The 23680-nt window shown below is 56.3% G+C and overlaps 3 protein-coding genes and 1 long non-coding RNA gene across 7 annotated transcripts; 1 reads left to right on the forward strand and 3 right to left on the reverse strand.

Annotated features, from left to right (window-relative positions):
- Positions 1 to 113: 113 nt before the first annotated feature.
- On the reverse strand, positions 114 to 1808 carry TMEM223 (transmembrane protein 223). The gene is made up of 2 exons (XM_034776265.1): positions 1358 to 1808; positions 114 to 643 (listed from the first exon to the last, which is right to left on the reverse strand). The coding sequence occupies exons 1-2, from the start codon at positions 1734 to 1736 to the stop codon at positions 351 to 353; spliced, it is 672 nt and encodes a 223-aa protein (XP_034632156.1). The 5' UTR covers positions 1737 to 1808; the 3' UTR covers positions 114 to 350.
- Positions 1809 to 2018: 210 nt separating this feature from the next.
- Positions 2019 to 11731, reverse strand: NXF1 (nuclear RNA export factor 1). The gene is made up of 21 exons (XM_034777980.1): positions 11541 to 11731; positions 10714 to 10921; positions 10170 to 10335; positions 9748 to 9831; positions 9256 to 9360; positions 8846 to 8926; positions 8448 to 8517; positions 8254 to 8342; positions 8016 to 8123; positions 7819 to 7928; positions 6121 to 6157; positions 5961 to 6029; positions 5680 to 5735; positions 5368 to 5475; positions 4875 to 4933; positions 4583 to 4698; positions 4261 to 4303; positions 4067 to 4139; positions 3764 to 3946; positions 3615 to 3675; positions 2019 to 3138 (listed from the first exon to the last, which is right to left on the reverse strand). The coding sequence occupies exons 1-21, from the start codon at positions 11569 to 11571 to the stop codon at positions 3100 to 3102; spliced, it is 1896 nt and encodes a 631-aa protein (XP_034633871.1). The 5' UTR covers positions 11572 to 11731; the 3' UTR covers positions 2019 to 3099.
- A 2886-nt stretch (positions 11732 to 14617) lies between these two features.
- Positions 14618 to 20462, reverse strand: STX5 (syntaxin 5). 4 transcript variants are annotated; one of them, XM_034777979.1, is made up of 11 exons: positions 20193 to 20462; positions 18751 to 18961; positions 18579 to 18649; positions 18213 to 18268; positions 17757 to 17827; positions 17452 to 17568; positions 17198 to 17254; positions 17014 to 17086; positions 16694 to 16794; positions 16478 to 16599; positions 14618 to 16211 (listed from the first exon to the last, which is right to left on the reverse strand). In XM_034777979.1, exons 2-11 carry the CDS (start codon positions 18940 to 18942, stop codon positions 16052 to 16054), a joined length of 1020 nt encoding a protein of 339 aa, XP_034633870.1. In that variant the 5' UTR covers positions 18943 to 18961; positions 20193 to 20462; the 3' UTR covers positions 14618 to 16051. The 4 variants fall into 4 exon arrangements, with proteins under 4 accessions (XP_034633870.1, XP_034633867.1, XP_034633869.1 ...); XM_034777976.1 differs by having other exon boundaries at positions 20177 to 20460; XM_034777978.1 differs by lacking the exon at positions 20193 to 20462 and adding an exon at positions 19075 to 20117.
- Positions 20251 to 22628, forward strand: LOC117881104. The gene is made up of 2 exons (XR_004646689.1): positions 20251 to 20355; positions 20737 to 22628. It is a non-coding gene; the product is annotated as an uncharacterized LOC117881104 (long non-coding RNA).
- The last annotated feature ends 1052 nt before the right edge of the window (positions 22629 to 23680 follow it).

Here is a 23680-nt window from a genome sequence, read left to right on the forward strand (position 1 = left end):
CATTGATCCCATCCACCTTAATATCCCTAGTCCATTGCTCCTAGATCAACTGCCCTGCATATGAACAACACCTCCCAACCCTGCAGACCCACAGACACGTGGCTAGCAGAGAGTTCACAGCAGCTGCTCACAGTTTCACATTTATTTCAAAAGCACACAATTGGAGCCCCATCCCCCCAGGACGTAGTGCCCCCTTCAATGGGGCTGGGCCCTGCTGTCCTCGGGGAAAGGCAGGAGGTTGGTGTGGTGTGAATCTGTCCATTGCCCCCAATCTGGGGACTCTTCTCTAACTGTCCAGCGACCACCCTCCAGGATCCTTGAGCAGTGGGAAGCACCCTCATTCCCCCCCATCACAGCTTCCTGTAAGCCCCCACGGTGAGGTCAAAAAGCTGTGGGTTGTAAACCTGGCCCTGCTTGTCCAGAAGGAAGTAAAAGGGCCGACCCTTAACCTTGAGGGGAATCATGGCAGGCACCTCAGAACGATGAGCCATGCAGGAGACCTGGCGCAGGGGCACAGTGAAAGACGAGCTCAGCCCGAAGGGATAGTAGGTGCTGAGGGTCACATCCCGTCCCCCCCGGCGCAGCACGACCTGCCACACTGAGCGGCGTGAATACACAAAGCTGGCAGCCACGATCAGTGAGCCTGGGGTGGGGAGAAAGAGAGAAAATGAAATCCCCAGATGCCATCCACCATACCCAGACAGGGCTAGCAGGGGGCTGTGGGTTGGGAGGCACTAGCAAAACTGGGGCGGGGGAGGGAGCCCAAGGCTGGGATACCCGGGGGCTGCAGATTAGAACTGAGGGACATCAGCAAGGCTTGGGGTGCAACCACCCCATCTCCCAGCACCAGAATTTGGCTGAGTTTCAGAAGCCTGATTCCACTCAGCTGCTCCAGGTGGCGGTGGCCCAGGCCCGGCTGTGGGGCAGACCCAGGCTCTGGTCCCAGATCCCTCTTCCCCAGGGCAATGAACTGGACTCAGATCCAGGCAGCTCCCAGACACAGCTTCCTGTCACCGGCCACCCTCCCTAGGGTGGGCTCCCTCCTCTGTGGAGAGAGTTCCGGGGGAGGGAGTAATCCCATTACCAAAACAACAAAGAGTCTGGTGGCACCTTAAAGACTAACAGATTTATTTGGGCATAAGCTTTCGTGAGTAAAAACCTCACTTCTTCGGGTGTCTTCGGTGCAGGCTTCCCCAAGGCTTATCCCTCCCCCACTTCCCCAGGATGCAAGGACTGGAATCACCAGTTCCCCCTGCATGAATGCTGACATAGAGGGAGGGACTCCCCTGGCCCCCACCCCCCTCTCTCCCCGGGGCCTGCTCCGGTTCGGGGGGCGGGTCCCTCTCCCGGCTCTCACCTACGGTCAGACAGGACACGGTGAATCCGTAGCGCCACTTGTTGGAGGTCGGGTTGATCGAGGCCCCGCCGGGCAGAGTGGGCGCGAGCCGGGCGCTGGCCGCGGGCCGCCCTGTGGGCCGCAGCTCGCTGAAGGCGAAGTGCGCCAGGTACGCCCAGAACGCGAACTGCCCCGTGCAGAACAGCCCGAGCAAGCGGAAGAAGCGGGCCTGCTCGTGCCGGAACAGCAGCAGGTCCCGGGGCACGTGTGTGTCCAGGGGGGACAATCCGCGCGCCGGGCCCGCTAAACCCCGCGCACCGCTGAGCCGGGCCCAGGGGCCCCACACTCTCCACGTGCAGCAGTGCAGTCCCCACAGCCCCAGCTGCCTGGCCCCCGCCATCTCTACGCTGGAGCGCGGGGGCGTCTGGGACTTGTAGTGATCACGGCTTCTCCCACGTAGGAACCCAGTGCTTCTGTATAGGGGCAGGAGGCCCTGGCCCCTCCCCCTTACCCACCGCGCCTCCTGACACTGGGGGATCGCTGTGCTGGGGAAAAGCCATCCGCCACAATGGAATGTGGGGGGCGGGAAGGGGGGAGAGAAATTGGGGAGCAACATGGAGAGGCCCTAGAGGGGGGACTGGGGAACGTGAGGGGATGCATCCAACAGAGCATTCAGCCGAGATTCTAACAAACACCACTTTATTGAACACGCAGGTCCCAGCACATACAGCCACAGAGAAACAGAGGGCAATGGTGCCCAGCTCTGGCCTGCAACATTCTGCTTCAGCCCGAAGACTTGGGGGAGGAGGGGGATTCCACAACACAGATGTACAAGCAGGAAGGGTGAAGCTAGGGTCTTCCCCCATGGGTGCAGGGAAACCCCTGGTGCCTGCTACTCCAGCGTTGCCCGGGCATCTAGGAATCTTGCAGCCCCACCCTCTGCCCCTAGCTCTAGGGTAGGGAATAAGGGAGAGTATAGCCAATGACAACCCCATTGCTCCTTAGCTGAGAACACTAACCATTCCAGATCCCACACAACCCCACAATCCCATCAGCACCTTAAGGGAACCTTGTCATCTTCCTGGAGCTGCGCTCTATCTACCCACGCAGCAGCTACTACAATAGAGATCAGGCAGGTGGCAAAGACCTGCCAAAACCTGGCAGGTGCTCTGCCCATCTCACTCTCAGCATGGCTGAGGCATGTTCTCAAGGAGACAGCTCCAGGGCTTTTAGGGCTGCCTTTCCCCAGAGAGGAATGCAAGTCTATGGGGGGGGGGGGAGGGTACACACGGGGGATATGAACACCACAGGGTTGAAGTCTGAGGGCAACTTAGCTCATCTGCTAGGAAAGGGCAGGGGCTGTGAGCGGTACACCTAGCCCAGCTCACTGGAGCCACTCATAGGACTGCTTGTTTTAAAACATACCAAAAAAAGTCATTTTCCCCCTCCAGGCCAAAAGCCTGAGGGGAAGGATTCTGGCTCGGTCCTTGAAGCTTCTGGGTGCCCCAGCAACACGTGCTTCTCAGTCTTGCTTCCGCTGCTGCTAGAAATGGCTGGAGCTGGAGGCAGGGCAGCATGGGCAAGACTGTCTGTATCACCCCCAGCTTCTTTGGCCTGCGGCAGGGGCTTCCCCTTCAGAGTTTAGGCCCCCTGGTTGCTCTCAGCGACGAGCCCCCACCTTTGTTATTTTAAACTTTCATTTATTTACAAAAACGGTCATGGAAAATAAAACATCAGTGGTAGGGGAACTGCAGGAGAACTGCTCACTTGAGAAATGCCACGTCTGGGATCTTCCCCTCCGTCTGAAAGAGACCAGGAACCAGTCACAGGGACTCTGGGCATTGCAACGCCCCCATCGCCCAGGGAAAGGCTGCATAGAACCCCTGCATCCTGGCTCCAAGCCCCTCACCAATTTATTAGACACCACTCCCCTCCCAGAGGCAGGGATAGTGTCGACATAGGAGTCCTGACTCCTAGCGCAGTGCCTTCTCCACACGACTGTCCTTTCTTGTGCCTATGAGGTGCCTTGAAGCAGAGAATGTTGGAACCAGGCCCCCTGAGGAAGGCAGCCCCAGGAAAGAAGAAGATCCTTGTGGGGATAGGGAGGGGTCAAGGCATCCAAGGTGGCTCCTGGCCCCATCCCACCCTCAATCTCTGGGCACTGAGGCCGCTGGTGGGGAATGAACATGCCCCTGGCTCCTCCCCTCCACCTCTCTGGTGCAGGATTGTGAGAGACCCCAAGCCCCTGGGATAGAGTCAGGCCCAGGCACTGGCTCACCTTGAGCTGGGTGAAAACCTGGGCTGCCTGGCTGTAGTCCCAGTCGTTGTCCTGGAGGCACCTAGGGCAGAGGGACACTGTCAGTGAGCAAGTGATAAGCCATGGGGCAGCACCAACCCTCCCCACAACCTTCCCCAGGGCCTACTTACTTTTGGGACCACTCGACGTTCATGCCAGACTGCATGGCGAAGGCCTGTAGCATTTCCTGCTGCTCAGCCGACAGCGTGGGCACAGGGCTGGACGAGGGCGTGGGTGCTGGCATCACGAAGGCCTTGCGGATCTCCTCTGTGTTCGCTTTGCGCACAAACAGCTGGTCGTTCACGATGCACAGCCTGGGGGTGTGTGGAGAGTGAGGCACGGAGGGATGCTCATCCATTCCCTCCCCCAGAGCCAAGGAGATACCATTGCCCCTCCCCCTGCTCTCCCCCCTGCTCTCCCCTTCCCCCACTTACCCTGTGATGCCAGCTGGCACAGCAATGAACATGCGGGTGAAGCCTCTCACCATATCCCGGGACTTGCCATCCACTGCACACACAGAGAACAGAGCCCAGTGAGGGGGGTATGGGGAAAGGGGTCCGCCAGAGGGTATGAGGTCTTAGCAGGGAGGTGCTTGGAAATGGAGGGTAGGGGGCTTCTGGACACTCACCTTCCTTGAAGACCCCATGGACAGCAAAGCACAGCAGGGTGTTCTGCAATATGAGAGGGGAGGTCACTGAACTGCCACCCCCTCACCATGCCCATGGCCCAACGGCTTCTGCCTCCCATTGCCCGACCACTCCCCTTCTGTCCCCCACGAGCACTCTCTCCCCTCACCTCACAGCGCAGCCCACCCTGCCCCCGAGATGGGGGCATTTTTTCCCACCTCACAGTACAGCCCGCCATGCCCCCAAGGTGAGGGCATTTTCCCCCACCCCTCAACCCCCCTGTCACAGCACAGCCCACCCAGCCCCTGGGATGGGGGCACTCACCGTCTGTGCACAAACATCCACCACAAAGGAGTTAACGTCATGCTGAGTCTTGGGCAACTCATTGAGGAAGGCCACCACGTTCAGCCTCGTATGCTTGAGCAATTTGAAGCGCAGGGCTGGAGGGAGGAGCGGGAGATGAGATCCCACCCAGCCTGACAACCCAGTCACAGCACCACAATCTCAAGTCTGCCCTGCACAGAAACCCAGACCTGAGTCTGCAGAGAGCCTGAGCTGATCACTCCAAGGGGAAGTGCTGTTTTGAGTGTGATCGATGCAGCCCCGTGGCACTTACTAGGGTCCTTGAGTTTCTTCACATTCCTGCTGCCCTTGAAGTATTCACTCAGGATGCTCCTGTTGAGAAGAGATGCCTGGTGAGTAGCTGGGGGACAGTACCCTGGAGCTTCTGCCCCACAGGAAAATGCAATGGAAACCTTCCTCCCTCACCTGGCTCTTAGATTCTCCCTGATCTTCACAAATGGGAACAGAGGCAGCCTCACCCTACTGGGCAAGGGAGAGGTGAGCCCCATTTAACAGAGTGGGGAAGGGAATTGCCTGAGGGGGCACTGAATTGGGGTCAAGCCAGAAACAGAACCCAGCCCCCCTGCTCTAGCTAGAAGACACCACTCACCTCCAAGAGCTGGTGATAGTACCCAAGAATCCTGATTCCCAGCCCCCCACTCCCATAGACCTCACAGCCCTCCTGTGCCAGGGATAGAACTCAGGCGTTCGCATTCTCAGCCCTACAGTCCCTTGGGAGGGCAGTGACTAACCCCTGGTGGACATACCTGGAGGGGTTCTGGGAGAGGAAAGGGATGCTGAGGGAACAGCAGGCCCCATCGTGGTAGGCATCCAGCAGCCCCTGCCTGTCGCCAGAATCATATACAGAGTAATACCTGCCAGGGAGAGAGCGTGTTAGCAAAGAGCAGCTGTGCTGCTAGGACAGTGGCTTCACTATCCCTGCCCCAGAGCTCTCCCCACACCTCAATATCCTGTGCCCCCTGCCTGTGAGACTGGAACAACGTGACCTATATGCCCCCTCCCCATCCATCCCCATCTAGCTCCCTAAATGACTCATCCTCCCACGTCAAGGTACTTACTGCTGCAGGAAGCGCAGCACCAGCACCTTCAGGTCATCCGAGCCGAAGTAGCTGCCCTGTGGGTCAGAGAATGTGCCAGTTAGTGCCCTGACTCGGAGTCCTTTCCCCCAAACCCCTGCCCCAGGGTTTGCCCTGCTGGCAGAGCAGTTAGTGCCCTGGCTCACAGTCCATCCCCTCTCCACACCCCAAGAATGCCTTCCCCAGTCCGGCACCAGGGCCAGTCCTGCTGGCAGAGTGATTAATCTCCTAAATCAAAGTCCCCCACTCCCTGGCCCCTTTACCTTGCAGGGGGGGAGGGTGGTGGGCGTTTCCACGTCAAAGACAATAGGAGGTGGGAGCTCGTGGCTGTCCTGCAGAGAGGCAAAGGTAGAGCAGTGAGCAGAGAGTGCCCCAGCAGTGGGTTCTGAACAGGACAGCCCCAGGTTAGTGCAAAACACTCACCAGGCGCAGAAGCTTCGGGAACCGCAGTCGGATGGAGCTGTCAAAAATGGGACATGAATCAGTGGGGCCAGCCAGGGCCCAGCCTGTCTCCCATGGGGCCTCCTTCCCTCCCTGACCCCACCACTCTGGGCCCACCCCACATGCCCTTGGCCCTGACTCTGCAGGCCACAGAACGGGGCTGCCCCTGTGCCCACCACACTCCCCCTTCCCCAATGCAGCACCCCATCTCACCCCAGCAGGGCAGGGACCCAGCGCTGAGCAGCTGGGTGGCAGGGACAGAGCAGATATCCCTCCTGCCTTAGTGAAGAATCTTTGGGCAAGACACCAGGGCTTTACTACATCTGCTCCCTCCATATCTTGGAGCCTCGGCCAATTTACAGGCCCAGAAATGCTATGGGGCTAGTGCCGCATGGCTGAAGGGCTCCACACTTACCTGGCTCTTACTCACCTATGCGGCTATTCTCCAGTGAGGAGAGAGTGGGGGTGGGGAGGGGAAGACAAGGGCAGGATGGCAGGGGGATAGGACATGGATTCCCACAGATCATGGAGCCGCCGTCATTGCAACCAACTTACAGCTGGGGGAAGCTTCCTGCATCAAGGCCCAGATCTAATTAATGTCCACGCCATGGCACGCGGGGCAGGGATGACAGAGGAGAGGGATGCAATGGCACAGAGAAAAGGAGGACAGAACAGGAGGAAAGAGGGATCTGGGAGCCCAGGAGCAGAGCCTCTTCCTCCCCTAGATGGCTCCTCACACCTACCCCAGACGCATTGGTGCTGCAGAGGTTCGAGAGAGACTCACTCTGGGAGAACACAGCATTCTGGTCAATGGAAAGCCCGGGCCTCCTGCTCCTACTCCTGCTCAGAGCCAGTCCTAGCCATGCCTGCTGCCATGGCAGGACCTGGGGCCGCTGATGGGCTTGTGTGCAGCTGCTCACCGAGAGCACGAGAGAACAACGTAGCATGTGCCAGGCCCTTACACCAGGAAGGACCCCTCTGCGCTGACCGCCGTGCGGTCTGGTTTGGCCACTGCACGGCTGTGCCTGTCTTAGGTTGTTCCTTCCGTGAGGAATCTTACCCGTCTCTGGCTAGCCAGCCATTGTTGAGGGCCAAACAGGGGGCGCAGGGACTGGCAATAACAGCAGCTCCGTGAGTGTTTGGTTCAGAGCGATATGGGGGGGCAGCCCCCTAAACATCCATCAGGGGGCAGAGACAACAAGCCCCTCCTGTGTGCGACTGGGGAGACCAGGTGGCGACAGTGGCTCTCCCATGGCCAGTGTGGGAACAGGGATACTAGAAGAGGCTATGCATCCTGGAGTCCCAGTGCCCAGGCTGAGGGAGGAGGAATGGGAAGAGAGGGGGAGAGGAAAGCAGTGTAGAGGCAGTCTAGCTGTTACTTTAGGGGAGTAGAGTGCATTGTGGGGAAAGGGGAGAGGGCTCCGAACTGGCTGAAATAGAAACCACATCATCAGCCGTGCAGCACTCAGGTCCCATGCGCCCCTGGGGGGCCCAGAGCCCCAGCCCCAGAGAGGGATGCGGGGAGACAAACACCATCAGTGGGGCCACTGCAAGAGGGGCTGGGATCCAGCTCCCAGCAAGGAGCTGGCATCTTCGTTCCATTGCATTGCCCCGCACTGGGCAGGAGAGGCCAAGTGATTGGGGCCAGGCGATCCACGAGCCCCAGAGGCTGCCACTGACCTGACATAGCTGGACTGGTCCCGGAAATTGTTGCACAGAGGGTTTCCATCCAACCACAACTCCTCCAGCTTGAGCCCCTTCACCTTGTCCAGCTCGCACTCAGACTTCAGCTGTGGCAGGGAAAAAGAGCAGAGGGACAGACCATGAGTGCAAGGCCACGGAGGGGTGGCCGGACCGGGGATAGTGGCAGCGCCTACCTCATTGCGGGTCAGATTGAGGATCTTGAGATTGGTGGCTTTCTGGGCCAGCTCCGCCAGGTCATCCAGCTGGTACAGCTTGTTGCTGGTGAGATTCAGTGAGAGCAGCTGCAATTGCAGAGTGGACAGAGGGTCAGAGGAGAATCCAAGACAGAACTACCCATCCCCAGCAGGGTGGCATGGCGCTGAGCGCCCAGACCGAGGTTCCAGGACGCCCCCTTCCACCCTCACCCCTCACCTCCGGGATGTTCTCTTCAATGATTTGCAGCACAGCCTGCATGCAGTTCCGCCGGTTAAGCACCACATCAATGTTCTGTGCCACCAGGTCTGGAAGAGACGCACAAGCTGAGCACCCCACACCATGGCCCCACCTGCTCCCTCAACACCCCTTCCTCGATACCAACCCCCCACACCTGCCAGGAAAACACGCACCTGGGTCCGTGCGAAGGTTCTTTAAGTCCAGGGACTGCTGGGACCCGTCATATCTCTTACTCATGGTAAGCTGAAAGCACAGAGACAATGGGTCAGAGGGGACTGGTCTGCAAAACCCAGCAGTGGAGTGCCTGGGGCATGCAAGCAGGTCCCTTGCTTGGCTTCCCTGGGTGCCATGGGATGGAGTCCTGGGGAAGTTTTGCCCAGGCCCACTGCGGTGTGACAAGCTCCTCTCCCCTACACCCCACCCCAATATGCACCAGGAGCCCCCCAATCAGGAAATAATGCCCCATTTTCTAGAGAGCTCCCAGAGCTGGGTGCGGGCTTGAAGCACCTCCCCCTGGGCCTCCCCTGCAGAGCCCAGTGGGGGCACAATAGAGCTACCCTGCACCACTCACCTTCAGCTGCTCAATCTCCTCCGGCTTCAGCTCCTTCTGGACAGACTGGGGTGGAGATGAGTGGTTGACAATTAGCACCACCTGGAACAGAGGCAAGCTGGGTCACAGAGGGGCAAGAGCCAACACTGGGCAGGAAGCCCATGTCAGAGTACTGGGGGATGGATGGGAGGGTGCCACAGAGTGGGCCCATGCAGTGCAGAGAGGTGTCTGTCAGGCTATGTGAGGACCGGACACAGGACATGTTCCCATGCTAATCCTGCCAGAAGAGCAGAGACCTGGCCAGGCCCAAGGGGCCCCCAGAGAAAGGAAGGCACAAGGCCAGCTCTAAGCAATACATCGCTCCTTCACCCATGGGGGTCTTTCCAGCCAGGTGCTAAACACAGAATGGCCCGGGGGAGGGGGAATCATACCTTGTAATTGTCTCGATCTGTGATCTTGCGGGACAGCTGCTTGAGCGCATTGGCTGTCGTCATATCCTCAATATAGAAGTAGGCCCGGCTTTGGTCGTAGTGGAACTGAGGGGAGAAGACAAGCAAGTTAGGGAGCCCTGGTATCCCCGCCCTGTCAGGAAGAACCTGGCTGAGCTACGCCTGCCTACAGGCATTCCCATCCCTGCAACTCCACTGGGGAAGCTGAGGCACAGGGAGGAGAACTGACTCACCCAAGCCTGCATAGCAAGTCTGTACCAGAACCAGGAAGAGCGCCCAGAAGTCTAGCCTGACTACTAGTGCCCCCCTGCTGCAACCACTAGACTCCACACTTCCCTCCCAGAATTAGGAATTGAAACCAAGAGTCCTGACTCTCAGACTCCCCTCCTTTTCCAAGAAACAGGTATAGATCCCAGGAGTCCTGACTCTGTCTCCCTGCTCACAGCTTGCATGACATCTCAGTGCAGCTCTCACCTCCACTGGAGTAAAAGGGACACTGGACAAGTTCTGGAGGGAGCTCAGAAGCCATGACTTGTCATACTTCTTTCCATAGGGAATCTAGGAAAAAAAGACACTTGTAAGTAGCATGTCAGTAAGCCGACAGCAAACTATGGGTCTGGGAGCTAGGGAGGTCTCAGGGAGCAGCCCTGCTCCTAGGAACCAGGAGCATCAACCAGTGAACAACAAGGTCCTTCCCCCCTGCCCAGGGAGCTGCCTGCCGGTCAGACACTTGGCAGCCAGGCTGGACATTATGCCCCCTTCAGAAACTGAGTCAGAGGGGCAGGACGGCAAGGTGACCTGCAAGGGATGTGCCCTGGGTTACCAGGATGTGCCAGGGCTGTGGGGTAAGGGCTTGGACAAATTCCCTGTTCCCTCCCTCACCCTCCAGCACTCACTGTGACCTTGTACCACCTCCTCCGGCTGCTGTTGCGGCTGGCACTGCTACTCCGGTCCTGGGGAGTGAGGTCTCGTTTCACTGTGACATGGATGTTGGTGGCACCTCCCCGGCCCCGGTTATGCCAGTCATCGCCTCGCCTGTTCAGCCGTGACCCATAGGGAGTGCTGGGAAGCGGAGGGACACGAGCGCTTAGCATTAAAGACAGGGGGGATATCTTGAAAGCTAAAGGGACCCAGAAATACCTGATTGAACCCTGTGGTCATCGCTGCATTAGAATAAAATCTCTGCAGCAGCCGCCAGACACAGAGGCCCTATTTATCCCCAGCACAGGAACAGTGCAGCTTTCCCCTGCTCCCCAATCAAGAGCTGGAGTGGAGCTGGTGCCCCCTGGAGGGGAAAGGCCCCAGATCCCATTCCCTGCCTCTCTGAGCCAACCAGTTCCCTCACCTTGGGGCCGGACTGAAACAGGCATCCCATAGAAGGCATCCCCCCACCCTGAGCCATTCCATCACACACAATGTTCAACAACACCTCTCACTTACTATCTGGTTCGAAGACTATCATGGGCGTCGCTCATGGGAACATCTCCGTCGCCCTCCTCCAGCTGACCAGAAGGGCTGGGACCTGCTACACCTCGGTTCCACGAGCGGTGGTTCCCCTCACTGTACATCTTGCCTCGGAACGGACCCCGACCTTTCCTCCTCCTTCCAGCGAAGCCCCCACCTGCACTGCCCACACGGTCATCATGTTCTGTGCAGAGGAGCAGAAGGAGTATCAGACACCATCCAGTGACTTCCCTTTTTGAATGCTTGACACATGGGAAACTGCCCACACTAAACCCCTAACCCTCCTGAGCCCTTGGGTCTGCATCAGTAGAGATGAGAAAATGCATCAGGCCCTGTCGCTTCCACCCCTTTCCCAGTCCATTCCGCAGGGCTCACAGCACACCCCCCCCACACACACCACTGCACCCATCCCCCCAGAGCCCCTCATCACCCTGCCCTCCCCCCACGCTGGGCTGGGAGATAAGGAAGACAGCTCCCAGCCAGCATCCCCTCCGCAGGCCCACCCCCGAGACTGGCACAGGCCCCCCAGAACCCACCCCCAAAGCCCCGCCCTCAAACCCTCTCCCCTCCAGACCCCAAAGGCCCCGCCCCCTCAGAGGCCCCTCCACAAGCCCCGCCCTCCAACCTTCTCCCCTCCAGACCCCAAAGGCGCCACACACCCCCAGCGACCTCCACAAGCACCGCCCTCGAACCCTCTCCCCACCCGACCCCAAAGCTCCGCCCCCCAAACACCACCCCCAAGAGCTCCCAAAGGCCTCAGCCGCAGCCCCTCTCGCCCGCCCGCGTCACCCAGCCCCCCTCACCGCTGTACCCCCCTTTCCCTTCCTCCGCCATCGAGGGGGGGCTCCGCGCGCCGCTGCTGGGCGGGGGCGGGGAAGGATAATGTCGCTAGTTGGCCGAGCGGGGGGAACTAGGCAACGATCCCACCGCTCGGCTCCGATCCGCTGACCGAGCGCATGCGTAAACAGCCTCCCGGAAGGTGCGCATGCGGTGGGCGGCCCGACCGAAGGCATTACGCATGCGTAGCTCAGCAGCATCAGACGCTTTTCGATGGGAGAAGTTACGCGTGCGCTGAATTTCGCCTCCCCCTATTTGTTCCCGAAGAGGTGGCGACCCTACGCATGCTCAGAAAAACCGACGCTCAACGCGGCTCATGACGCTGCGCACGCCCACAAAAGCCCCCTCTCTTTCCTTTCTGTAGTATGTGCTACGGCTGGAAGGAGAGACTCTCAGGGACAGAGCTTCCCCTGGGTTGAGGTTTCGAGTCTTACCTGCGACAGCCAGGACCCCCAATTGGATCTGTGTTTAAGTCGCATCCTAGCAGAGAATGGGGCAGTGGGCTCACTAGCTACCTAGATCATCTGCCTTTTCCCCATCCCACCCCCCCATGATCCTGGGTTCAAGTCCCACCAGCGGATCCTTGGCTACATTCTGTGGCTGCAGCTTCATCTTTGGGCAGCTGCCCTCTCCTGCCCCCATTGGCCTCAGTTCCTGAGACCACCACTGTGAAGGTCCCAAGCTTCAGCATCCATGGGGCTATTATAACTCCTTCCATTCCTTGCACAGTGTGACAGACACTCACAGGGACCACAGCTCTGCCAAAGGTCCTGCCTTCCTTGTGGGTATAGAGGCAACATGCAAGCCTGTGCTCTTCTATCCATTAGGACAACATGACACCCTGTGCACTGGGGATGATATATATCAGAAGGCTGGTATTCCAGCAGCGAAACCCACTTCAGGGGCAAATGGGATGGGGTGGGGGGAGGTCGGGAGAGAGCAGAAGCAGCCTACCTTCTCCCAGTGCCATGTGCAAGACTAAGGTAAATGCACCCAGGATGAGTGAGCACAACCTCAGCCCTTTTCCCACTTGCCATTTCATCCTGAGTTTTGCACTGTTTCTCCTAAAGTCACTGGAGGCAGGAGATCATGTAGGAACCACATCTTTCATTTCTAGCCCCCATGTTTGGAGAGAAAAGGTGGAAACCCTTTTATGAACCAGACCAAAAAGAAATCAACCCCCCCACATCATTTTATAAAATAGAAATCTAGTGATTTTTATGGGGGCCAACTCTTTTTTTTTTTTTTTTAACCCCTTGAGATTGGCACTATTTGCAACCTCTTTGGGGCGCAGGTTGTCTCTGCTCTGTTTGTGTAGTGCCAGCACAACAGGGCCCTGGACTAGGGTTCCCACACACTACCACACACCAACTAATGAACTAGAGGTGGAAAGTGGGAGGTACTGAGCCTGGAGAGGAGCAACTGGTGAGATGGACACACTTTCCAGGGCCCTAAGACTGCAAGAGATCCCACAAACATCATCCACAACCAGAATAGGCATTCCACAAAAACATGCCCCAGGCATATTTTTTGGGACCATATCCTATTAAGTGACCACATCACATTAATGCTTTATGTATCTCTGTGGGCCAGCGACTAAATGCACTCCATGGGGGGAGGGTTACCACAGCTCCTCCAAGAACCAATACCCCAGAGGGCGATTAAGATGAATTACTTAAGCCTTAGGTTGTAAACCCCTCCAGAGAATTGTTTCCCGTGGGGAGGTTTGACTATCTGGTCCAATCTGGCTTTTCCAGAGACCAACAACGGAAGGGGTTTTGCTCTACAAAGGTAAACTGACGCAGGGCCATTTCTCTGATCCAGCAAACAGACAGGACTTTCTAAGGGGGGACCCCAACCCTTGTGGAATAGTTGGAAAGACTTTAGCCAATTGGGGCCCCATAAGACAGATGGGTGATCTCCACTATTAGCATGCCTCTAGTCTAGGATCTTCTTTTTTTAAATATGTTCTGTTATGCTTTTACCTTAAAAATACATGTGCTTAAAGAGCTGCATGGCGACTTGTAATTGCTGGCAACGCGCTGGTCATAGTCCTCAGGCACTGGCTGTGGGACAAACCTGCTTGCTGGAGATATCACAGTGTAAGGCTGTGCAGCCTCAAAACCCCAGTGAGGCGGGAGTGGGACAAGGGTCTCTGTCCAGAGACCAGTGACAGCTGGAGACCTGAGTGGACCACAGGGGGAGATACAGTTGAAGTTAGCCTGAAACTGTGGCACCCACTTTGCCTTGCATTGCAGGACTTGTCAGGATACTAATGTCTCAGTGAACCAGAATAAGCTTCTCAGTGAACCTTCCACCCATCCCCTGCAAGGGGTCTCTCCTTTCATGTCTGCTCCTTCCTGGTTCTGATGCCCGATGCTCTGAGAAGAAACTGAATTGCTGCCACTAGGCCTGGCCCTCTGCTGGTGCCCAGCACCCCCCACTAGCACTTTTTAATGATCCTATTTGCAGCAGCCCTGTTGCCCCCATCCCAGCATCTGGTTTATATACAGTCTCCCACCACCACTGTCAGCTCAGCCTAGGGGAGGACCTGCTGTTCCCCTCCCTCTGCCATCTCTCCTAGAGAACAATCAGCAGGTTCCAGCTGGAAGCAGCAGCCAAGCACAGGCCTCTCTCCCTCTTTCCATCCAAACCCCAGAGGATCAGACCCAGCTGACCCAGGTAGTAGGGCAGGGCAGACTGAGCTCAGTGCAGCTGCAATGGTCTGTATGGCCCCAGTCTCTCCCCTCCCCACTTTTCTCAGTCAGAGGACACTGTCCAAGTCCTCAATGCATGAAAGAAGCGGGCCAGCTGGTTACCAGCTCAGAGGTGTGGAGAGCAGGCTCAGCCCAGGAAGCAGCAGGTCACTCCTAGCAGCTTCCCAGGTAGGAGGAGACCAGAGCACAGAGACCTCAGGGTGGCAGCTGGGCCTGCGGCCATGACCCCCTGGTCTCCCCACCCAGGACAACAGTGGCATCCCTCCCCCACACCCCATGCCATCCCCAGGGCCCAGCCCGCAGGAGACACATGGCCAGCAGCAAGCTGGGGTTACAGTCAAGCTTTAATTTCTTTTCAGACTGACTCTGAAAAGCCAGGAAGGGGCAGGTTAAACCCCTCCTCTTCCCCACAGGTCTGTGTCTCCCCCATCACCTGACTGCAAAGGGATTCTCATTAGGTAGAGGAGGCAGCACCCACATTGGAATGTTAAGACCAGGTGATTGTGGGGAAGAATCCTGGGGGTGAAGGGGGGCTGAGGTCACAGCAGGGTCATGACCGGGGGTCATCTCAGCCACCATGATCAGGTCCTTAGCGCCCTGGGCTCAGCCAGGGCAGGGTTATTTACATCAACCATTGGACAGGACATTGTGTGAGAGTGCCAGCAGGGAGAGGAATAAGGCCCCTGCCCCTCCCCACTCTGCTGGGGGAAGGGGCATCACCCCATAAGGGGTTGGGGTTTAGCAAGACCATAGAGAGATGGTGAGGAGGGCACCATGGCCTAGCACCTCCTATTATGTTAAGGAAAGGAGCCACACACAGCTCACCGCAGGGACCACAGTAGAGAGGACTGAGCTCTGCCTCCCCCGCCACAATCACAGCTCAGGTGCAAGGAGCCCAGTGCTGCCTACCCCAGAGAGGGGCCATCAGCGCAGGGCTCAGAGCACCTATGGCAGCAGGAGCTTCTCTGGGGAAGTCCAGCGCGTGGTGCTACTTAGGCAACAGAGCAACAGCGTGAGGGGGGTGTAGGGGAGACACACCCACCTCTCCCTCTGCAGTGACAGCCATACAGACAGACCTATCCAACTGTCAGGGCCAGCCCCAGCTGCAGTGGCGCCCAAGAGGCCGGGGAGGGGTGCAGAATGGGGAGTCTGTGCTTGGGGCAGCCTCATAACTATGGGAGAAGGATGAGACTTAAATACACAAAATAAAACTAAGGGTGGGGGGAACGGGGCTAACCCGTCACTCAGCCAAATGCCCCACAGGGCTGGCGAAGGCACGTCCGTGGGCAACCCCTTCCCCATGCACACCAAAGAGCCGCTAGGTGATGAGTGCTGGGGGTGGGGGGCAGTTAGTCCTGGCTGTAGATAGCTGGTGAGCCCCTGCACAGAATAGGGGGAGGAGTAGCCCCACACAAGGTGTGAGGTGGGCTCTGGTGAGAGTCCCAGCACTAGAGGTTCCTCCAACACTGGTGTCAGCACCCCACAGGCAGCACCCTTTGCTGCAGAGTCCTGGAGCTACCATACATGGGAACCAAGGCACCTGCCTGCCCCCACTCAGTCCTGGGACGTCCAGCCTGGGAATTCCCAGAGCTGTAGCAGAGTCCACAGGTCACAGCGTGAGGAGGGAGAGCCCCTCTGGCACCAGGCTGCCCCACCTGGGTGAGAACTAAGAGTCCAGCGCATAGATGTCCACGAGTGGCTCCGCCAGAGAGAGGACGGGGGCTCCAGGTGCTGGGGGAGGGCAGGTGCAAGGGGACAGCTCAGGCCAGGAACACCACAAAGATGATGAAAAAGACGATGAGGATGAGGAAGATCTTGACCATGAGCCAGCGGTTGGAGGTAACTGACTGGAAGTATTTGAGGATCTCAGAATGCGCGGCCTCCACATTCAGCTGGGCGTCCTCCACGTTGGCATCAATCCTGTGGTGCGGAGAGGGGAAACAATTGACTGACTGATGGGGCCTCTGGACTCCCCCACCACCAGGCCTAGCCCCAGAGAATGAGCTCCAGGCTCTGGGTGTGACAGAGATTAAGCTTGCCCCCAGGGCCAACGTGGGTGAGTTACAGATGGCCACTGTTCTGTGTGGGGAACTGGTTCCAAGCCTCAGGAATGGGGGATGAGCCCCCCACTAGGGCTGCAGGGAAGGGAGCAGGAAGCTGTCCAGCCATGCCTATGAAGTTGGTACCTCTGGATGGTCTCCTCTTGCTCTTTCACCATGTGCGCCAGCTGCTGGAAGATGGAGCCCAGCTCCACAATGGTGGATTCAATGTTCTGCATGGTGTCCGCCCGGCTCTGGATATACGAATCCTATAGGGGCGAAGGGGAGTCAGTGCCTGGGGCAGCCCTCATCCCCCCCAATCCTGTCTCTGGAACAGTCTTCCCCATTTCCCCACACCAGCACCTGTTCATCAATCAGCTGCAGCTGCTGGCTCGTCCGGTTGTCCATGTCAATGGCCACGTCCCCCGCCCGCCGTGGTTCATCCTGCAGCATCGCGGAGCCACCTGCAGAGAGAAGCCAGTGCAGTCAGAGACTGGGGAGCCCCGCAGCCAAGCTCCAGGCCTCCAGACTCCAGGCTCCCAGAGGGGGAAGGCCAGCCCTGCCTCCACACAGGAAGTTACCTACTGGTCTCCCTTCCCTAGAAGATGACACCTATGCCCCCCTCAGGGTGCGCCAGCCCCCTCCCCCAAGCATTCTCCCAAGACAAGGGACTCTGGACTCACCCAGGTTGCTGGCAGTAAGGGGCATCGGGGTGCGGGAGAAGTGCTCACGCCGGCTCCGCTGTTGCTTCAGGTTCTAGGGGAGCAAGGAGAGATCGGAGCTGGGGTTAGATGGGGGCAGGCAGGGTCTCGGCATGCTAGTTCTCCCCATGGAGGGAGGGGAACAGGGGACGCACTCAGATCTTACCTCTGTTCTCACCTCCAGCACTGACTTGAAGTCATTGGACATTGAGGCCAATTTGGACTGAAAGGGAGGAAGTGAAAGGTCAAAAGGCAACTGGGAGCAGGGCCCTGACTCAACTATACCCACCCCAGCTCAAAACCACAGCCCCCTCCACAATCCATTCCCCCTCCACCGGCTCAGAGCCACCCCATTTTCCTCATCAGCTGCGAATGCCGCCCATTCCCATGCCTGTCTCTAGCAGATCCACTCCCCCTCACCTGCAGCGACACCACAATGGTGTTGGAGTGGGTCTGCACGTGCCGCCCACTCTGGCTGCCCTTGGCCCGCACGAAGTCCTGCAGCTGGGCAATCTGCTTGTTCAGGCTGTTGATGTCCTGGGGGAGGGAAATTGCTCCACTCTCAGTTGAGGCCCACACCCCAGCCCGATCCCAGCTGCCCTTTGGCTCCCACCCAGCTGGGGCTGCTGTTCACAGGGCCTTTCGTTCCTGCCCACCCCACCTCCCAAATAAAGAGGCCATCTCTATCTCAGCCACCAGGAGATGCAAGCCTAGATCCTACTAACCTGTTTGATGATGTACGTCAGCTCCTCTATCTCCACCGCCTTGTCGTCAAACAGGGACTTCCGCTTGGCCACTGGGGACAGAGAGGCGGTTCAAGGGGTGTCCTATGTGAGGCCAACCCACCTGGCAGGCAGTGGGGCTGGGGACAGCTCCAAGGCCAGCTCACAGGAGTCTCGGCTTCTTCCCTCCACCACAAGTGCCCTGCTTTATCATGGCCCCCAGGATCAGAGCTAACAGCCCCTCACACATGCAGGTGCAGCACCAATTACCCTCCCTTGCTGCTCCTCAGCGGCCCCATAGCCCATCCCAGCTGAGTGAGACAAGTCTGTGTCTCCTGTTCACAGTGGCTATAAAGAGGTGAGAAGCCATGTTAACCCCCAGTGCCATCAGCAGCCCTTCCATGTGTGAGCCCACACCCCCAGGCAGCCCCCTCCTATTCTCCCTCTCCCCCCACTCACAGATGGTCAGCTTCTCCAGCTTGGCAAAGGTGTTGCTGAGATCTTTCCCGATGCGCCTGGATGGAGGTAGAACAGGAGACCAGAGTTCAGGGTGGGGTAGGGTCTGTGCTCCCCTAGTTGGGGCCTGCTCACTAAACACACCAGCAGGGCACTCCCTCCTTACCCCAGCCCTGACCTACAAGACAACCCCCTCTCACCCCCATTCTAGGCCAGGCAGCCTGTCTCACCATCCCACAAGATTCCTTCCTTGCCCATTGATCCTGAGCCAGCACCACATACTCCCGGTTAACCAGCTGCTCAGCCCCCTCCCCAAGCCTTGGCTGACCCAGCCCTAGTCCAAGACCAGGTCGCTCCAGCCCCACTCACTTGGCTATGACGGTGAATTCGCTCCTCTGGCGCATGGCGTTCAGAGCGGGTTTGTTCAGCTGCAGCCCATTCTGAAAGGAGAAAGAGAGACTGAACTCAGGTGTTCTGGGGCTGAGCGTCTCCCATACTAGCAAGGAGTGGGCCTGATGCCCCACAGGAAACGAGGTCTCACCTGTCTGCTCTGCAAGGACTTGCAGGCGGAGAGGAACTCCTGGGTGCGATCGCGACACGACATGGTGTCTGGGAATGACAGGGAGGAGGCGACGGTGGTAGCAGCAGGCGGGGGCAGCTCCTGTATCTGCGAAGGTCCCAGATAAACGCCCTGATCCGTGTTCTTAGAGCCGTGGCGTTTTCTCGTATTCATTGAGGCTCATAACCTGGCGCTAGGGAGAGGAGCAGCCATGGGCTGAGGGGCTTGGTTAATGGCAGAGAACCAACACCCCCTCACCTGTCCCCATTAACCCTTTGTCCCACCCTCACTCCTCAGCACACTCACTGTCACATCATCTCCTCTGGTCCATTCATCTCTCACTGCAGCAAGGCAGTCAGGCAACTCCAAGGCACCCCTGCCTGCCCATCCAGGAGCAGCCCCTGACACAAGATCCAGACAGGGGTCCAGGCTCCTATGAGCTCAGAGGGGGATGTAAAAGGCTTCCCCAGCAGAAGCCCCCCAGAGGTATCAATGCTATCCTGCCCCAAGTTTCAGTGAGGTCCAGTCCCCATGTGAGCAGCCCCAGTCAAACAATATGACACTGGGTGACAGAGACAGGCAGGGATGGTGTCAAGATCAGGCCATTAGGATTAGAGTTCCATACAAGCAGAGGCAGGAAGGGGGCAGGACTGGGGGCCGGGCTCCCCAACAGAACCCAGAGTAAATAAATACTGAAGGCACTTGGGTCCCTGTCCATATGTTGGGGTAGTCAATTATTTTCTGTCGAGGTCCAAATTTCTTGGTCAAGCTATAGTCAAGTCCAGATTCCAGAGACACATTTTTCACACCGCAATAAAAACAACAGGTAAATAAAAAGATTTCGGGGTCCGTTCTAAAGTGTCTGGTGGTCCAGATTTGGCCCACAGTCTGCCTATTAACTACCCCTGTGCACCCCGGTGCTTCAGCCCACTTGGTGAGAGCTGCCCCACAGCCCCTTCTGCATACCACTCCGTGTCGCTAACCCCATTAAACAGAGAAGGGAAGGGAAGCGCAGAGCGGCGGGGGGGGGGGGGAAGCGACTTCCACAAAACAGCAAATAACGGCTAGGTGGCAGAGCCAGAGAGAGGACCCAGGAGTCCTGGCTCCCAGCCCCCCGCCCGCACCCACTGGGCCCCAGAGCAGGGTGCCTGGGCGGGGGCTCCGAGCGGGGAACTCCGGGGGGTGGGAGGAGCAGGGAGAAGTAACGCGGTAAGGATCAGCCGGGACAGGGCAACCTTTGGGGAGCACGGAGAGGGGAACCCCGGGGGCTCCTTGGGGAGCACAGAGCGGGGGAGGGGGACCCCGGGGCCCCTGGAAGGGACGCGCAGGGGCGGGGGCTGCCCCATCTGGGCCCAACCCTGCCCGGGGCAAGGGGGCTTGGGGGCCCCGGTCCCGCCCCCCGACTCACCGAGACGCAGATCTACCTCGGGTTGTTACAACCTAGACCCCACCGGCCGGGTGCAACGTCACTGCCACGTACGCCTCACGTAACGCGTCAGCGCGCCACGCCGAGACGTGCCACGCCCCCTCCCCGAGGAGCGGCTTCTTAAAGGGGCCGCGATTGTCATCAACAGGTTCTGACCCCTCGTAAGCCCGGTGGGGCGGGGAGCTCGCGCGGGTCGCCCCAGGGGACCAGCCTGTAGCTGCAGGTTCAGCGCGCGGCCCCTTCTGCCCGCCTGCCACCTCCTGGGTGGGGCCACACACGACACGGGACCCCTCCGACCCCCCAATACCCAGCCCCCCACAGCCCGGGGACCTCCGAAACTGCCCGTGCAGAACTGCTTCCCCCCCCACACACACGCTCCACAGGTGTCCAGGGAGCCCACACCCTGCCATGGGGCACTGCCACCCATCCCATGCAATGCCCTGCCCAGGGACACTGGGCCCCGTCTCCATCCCCTGCCTGGGGGCAGTAAGCCCAGCACAGAAGCAGCTGTGAAAGTTATGTTTATTCCCCCTCTCTGTTAGCAGCAGGGCAGCCGTCTAGGATGGAGGATTTTCCCCCGTGGCCTTGGCCTCCTTGGGACTGCTCTCCAGGCCAGAATCGCTGGCCCCAGGCAGCGTGGTGACAGACGTCGTGCTCTTGGTGCTCCTTGTGGAATCACGCCGGCTACCAAAGATGGAGACACGTCTCCAGATGACCCGGATGTTGAGGCTCTCAGATGAATGCACCTCAGAGGTTGGGTCCACGATCCGCAGTTGCTGCTTGCACCTAGGCCTGAGCTTGCTGTCTGCAATGGAGGAGCGTAGGCTATCAGCATGTTGACCAGACTACACGCCTACCCCAGGCCTCACCCATCCTTCCTTTTTGTTGGAATTATTTATGCAGGATATTGTCATGACACTGATTTAACCATAAATTCCTTTATTGAATCCAAAGGCCAAATGGTATTTATACAATTGCTCTAAACATGCCTACAAAGCCTAAATAATAAGCAATTTACCACATCCAGACAATAACAAAACATTTATAAGCATTTGATCATGATACTTACAAATGAGCTAAACCCCAGGGGTACTTAGACCCACATTGGTTGGCTCCAACGTGGCCAGGCAGTTATTAGCAATTAATTCATTGAGTTAACTTTTTTCTACCCTTTAACAAATAAGTGATGTCTGTGCCAGGTATTGACTTCAGCTAAAAAAACAATTGGAGACAGGTCACCCTTATTCCCAGTCTTAATCCAGATAAGATTACAAGCTTCTTTCTACTCTAGGTCTTTCCTCTCTATCTGTCCCCTCCTTCCTGCTGTCCAACAGTTTTTCCTTTGGACCGGGGTTCACATGGGCCCTAATTTTTGCAATAACACTGGTGTGTGGGGTGGGAAGGGCCATGTTGGCTCACTGTAAAACAGATTTTCTTTGTCTGATTTAAAACCATCTGCAGTTACCCGTATTAGTCCGAGGCCTTCTCTTCAGAAATGTCTCCTTATTTCATTAGTTATTCTTTGAACCAGAGATGCTCCCTACTTCATGCCTTCTGGCCCTATAACTAATTACTTTCAAGGCCATTCTTTACCACACACATTTCTTCAGCCAAACGTAAGCTAACTTGAATTCTCTATTTTTTTTATTTATTCTACATTCCCCACTTCAAAACCCTACATGCTATGTGGGTTTTACTCCATTAAGCATTTCAAAATACTTCTACAATTTTATACAACTGCCAAGCTTTGCAATATAGAATTAACAGAATAATCACCATAATAACACTAGTAATTACCAAAATATTAAATGACCACCATTACTATACGGATGTAGTCCCACATTATAAGCTTGCTCTGCCATTACCAGCATAGACAGTTTTGCTTCACCAACTTCTCAACAGCATCTCAGCTGTACTGTGCAATTTGGAGATTGCTCCCCCAGAGTGAATTTACATGCTGGCAACTGTCAGTAAGACATGACACCTGCCCATGTAAGTGTCCTCCAGATGCAAACAGCAGTCCAGGTCTGGGGCTTTCCAGACCTTGTAATTGCCATGCAACACCATATGTGTTGTAGAGCTTTCCAGTACTTCCACTGGTAACTCTGGCCAAGGCTTTTTTCCCCCACAAACTTCATGGTATTGGACTCTTGTTCCTTTCTTACCCTGCACCAATGAGGATTACCTCCCTTGTACCTAACATTTAGTTTTCTGTGGTCATAAAAGAGGGCAACCTTCTTTGTTCTGTCATTTAAGGATGCTTTTACTTTATATAGCATGTATTTACAATGTACTATGCATGTTATTGCTTTTGCTCTTTACCTTTCATGATAGCAACTTAATTTTACCTTGTGCATTTCCAAAAAACAAAAATACATCATGCTTATAAAACAATTCAATGCTTTTTATCAATAAATTCTTTGCTTTGTTCATTTTTAAGATACAATAAAATGTTAGCTAGATGCTAACTCTTGTTGAAAACACTCCCTCACTTAATCATAGAACTGGAAGGGACCTTGAGAGGTCATCTAGTCCAGTCCCCTGCACTCGTGGCAGGACTAATTATCTAGACCATTCCTGACAGGTGTCTGTCTAACCTGCTCTTAAAAATCTCCAATGATGGAGATTCCACAACCTCCTTAGGCAATTTATTCCAGTGTTTAACCACCCTAACAGTTAGGAAGTTTGTCCTAATGTCAAACCTAAACCTCACATGCTGCAATTTAAACCCAATGCTTCTTGCCCTATCTTCAGAGATTAAGAAAAACACATTTTCTTCCTCCTTGTAACAACCTTGTATGTACTTGAAAACTGTTATCATGTCCCCTCTCAGTCTTCTCTTTTCCAGACTAAACAAACCCAATTTTTTCAATCTTCCCTCATAGGTCCTGTTTTCTAGATCTTTAATCATTTTTGTTGCTCTTCTCTGTACTTTCACCAATTTGTCCACATCCTTCCTGAAATGTGGTGCCCAGAACTGGACACAATACTTCAGTTGAGGCCTAATCAGCACAGAGTAGAGCAGAAGAATAACTTCTCGTGCCTTGCTTACAACACTCCTGCTAATACATCCCAGAATGCTCTTTGCTTTTTTTTTTTTGCAACAGCGTTACATTGTTGACTCATATTTAGCTTGTGGTCCACTATGACCCTCAGATCCCTTTCCGCAGTACTCCTTCCTGGGCAGTCATTTCCCATTTTGTATGTGTGCAACTGATTGTTCCTTCCTAAATGGATGCAATCCTTCTGCGGCTAGCTTCTGTTAAAATGCTTGGAGTATGTCAGCTTGGTTTCAATGTGACATACCAGTCCCAAATAGTTTAGCTTCTATGCCAATTTTTGGCAGGTTTAAGCATTTTAAAGTTTAAATTTTTGTCCATAAAGTCCTTTTGATAGTATTTAACCATTTTTGACCAAATTACAGAGACTGCAAATGAGTGAAATTCAATAAAGTTGGTGCATGAATAAGCTAACCATTATTATACA

Source organism: Trachemys scripta, chromosome 7, assembly GCF_013100865.1.
Source record: "Trachemys scripta elegans isolate TJP31775 chromosome 7, CAS_Tse_1.0, whole genome shotgun sequence".
Taxonomy (NCBI): Eukaryota; Metazoa; Chordata; order Testudines; family Emydidae; genus Trachemys; species Trachemys scripta.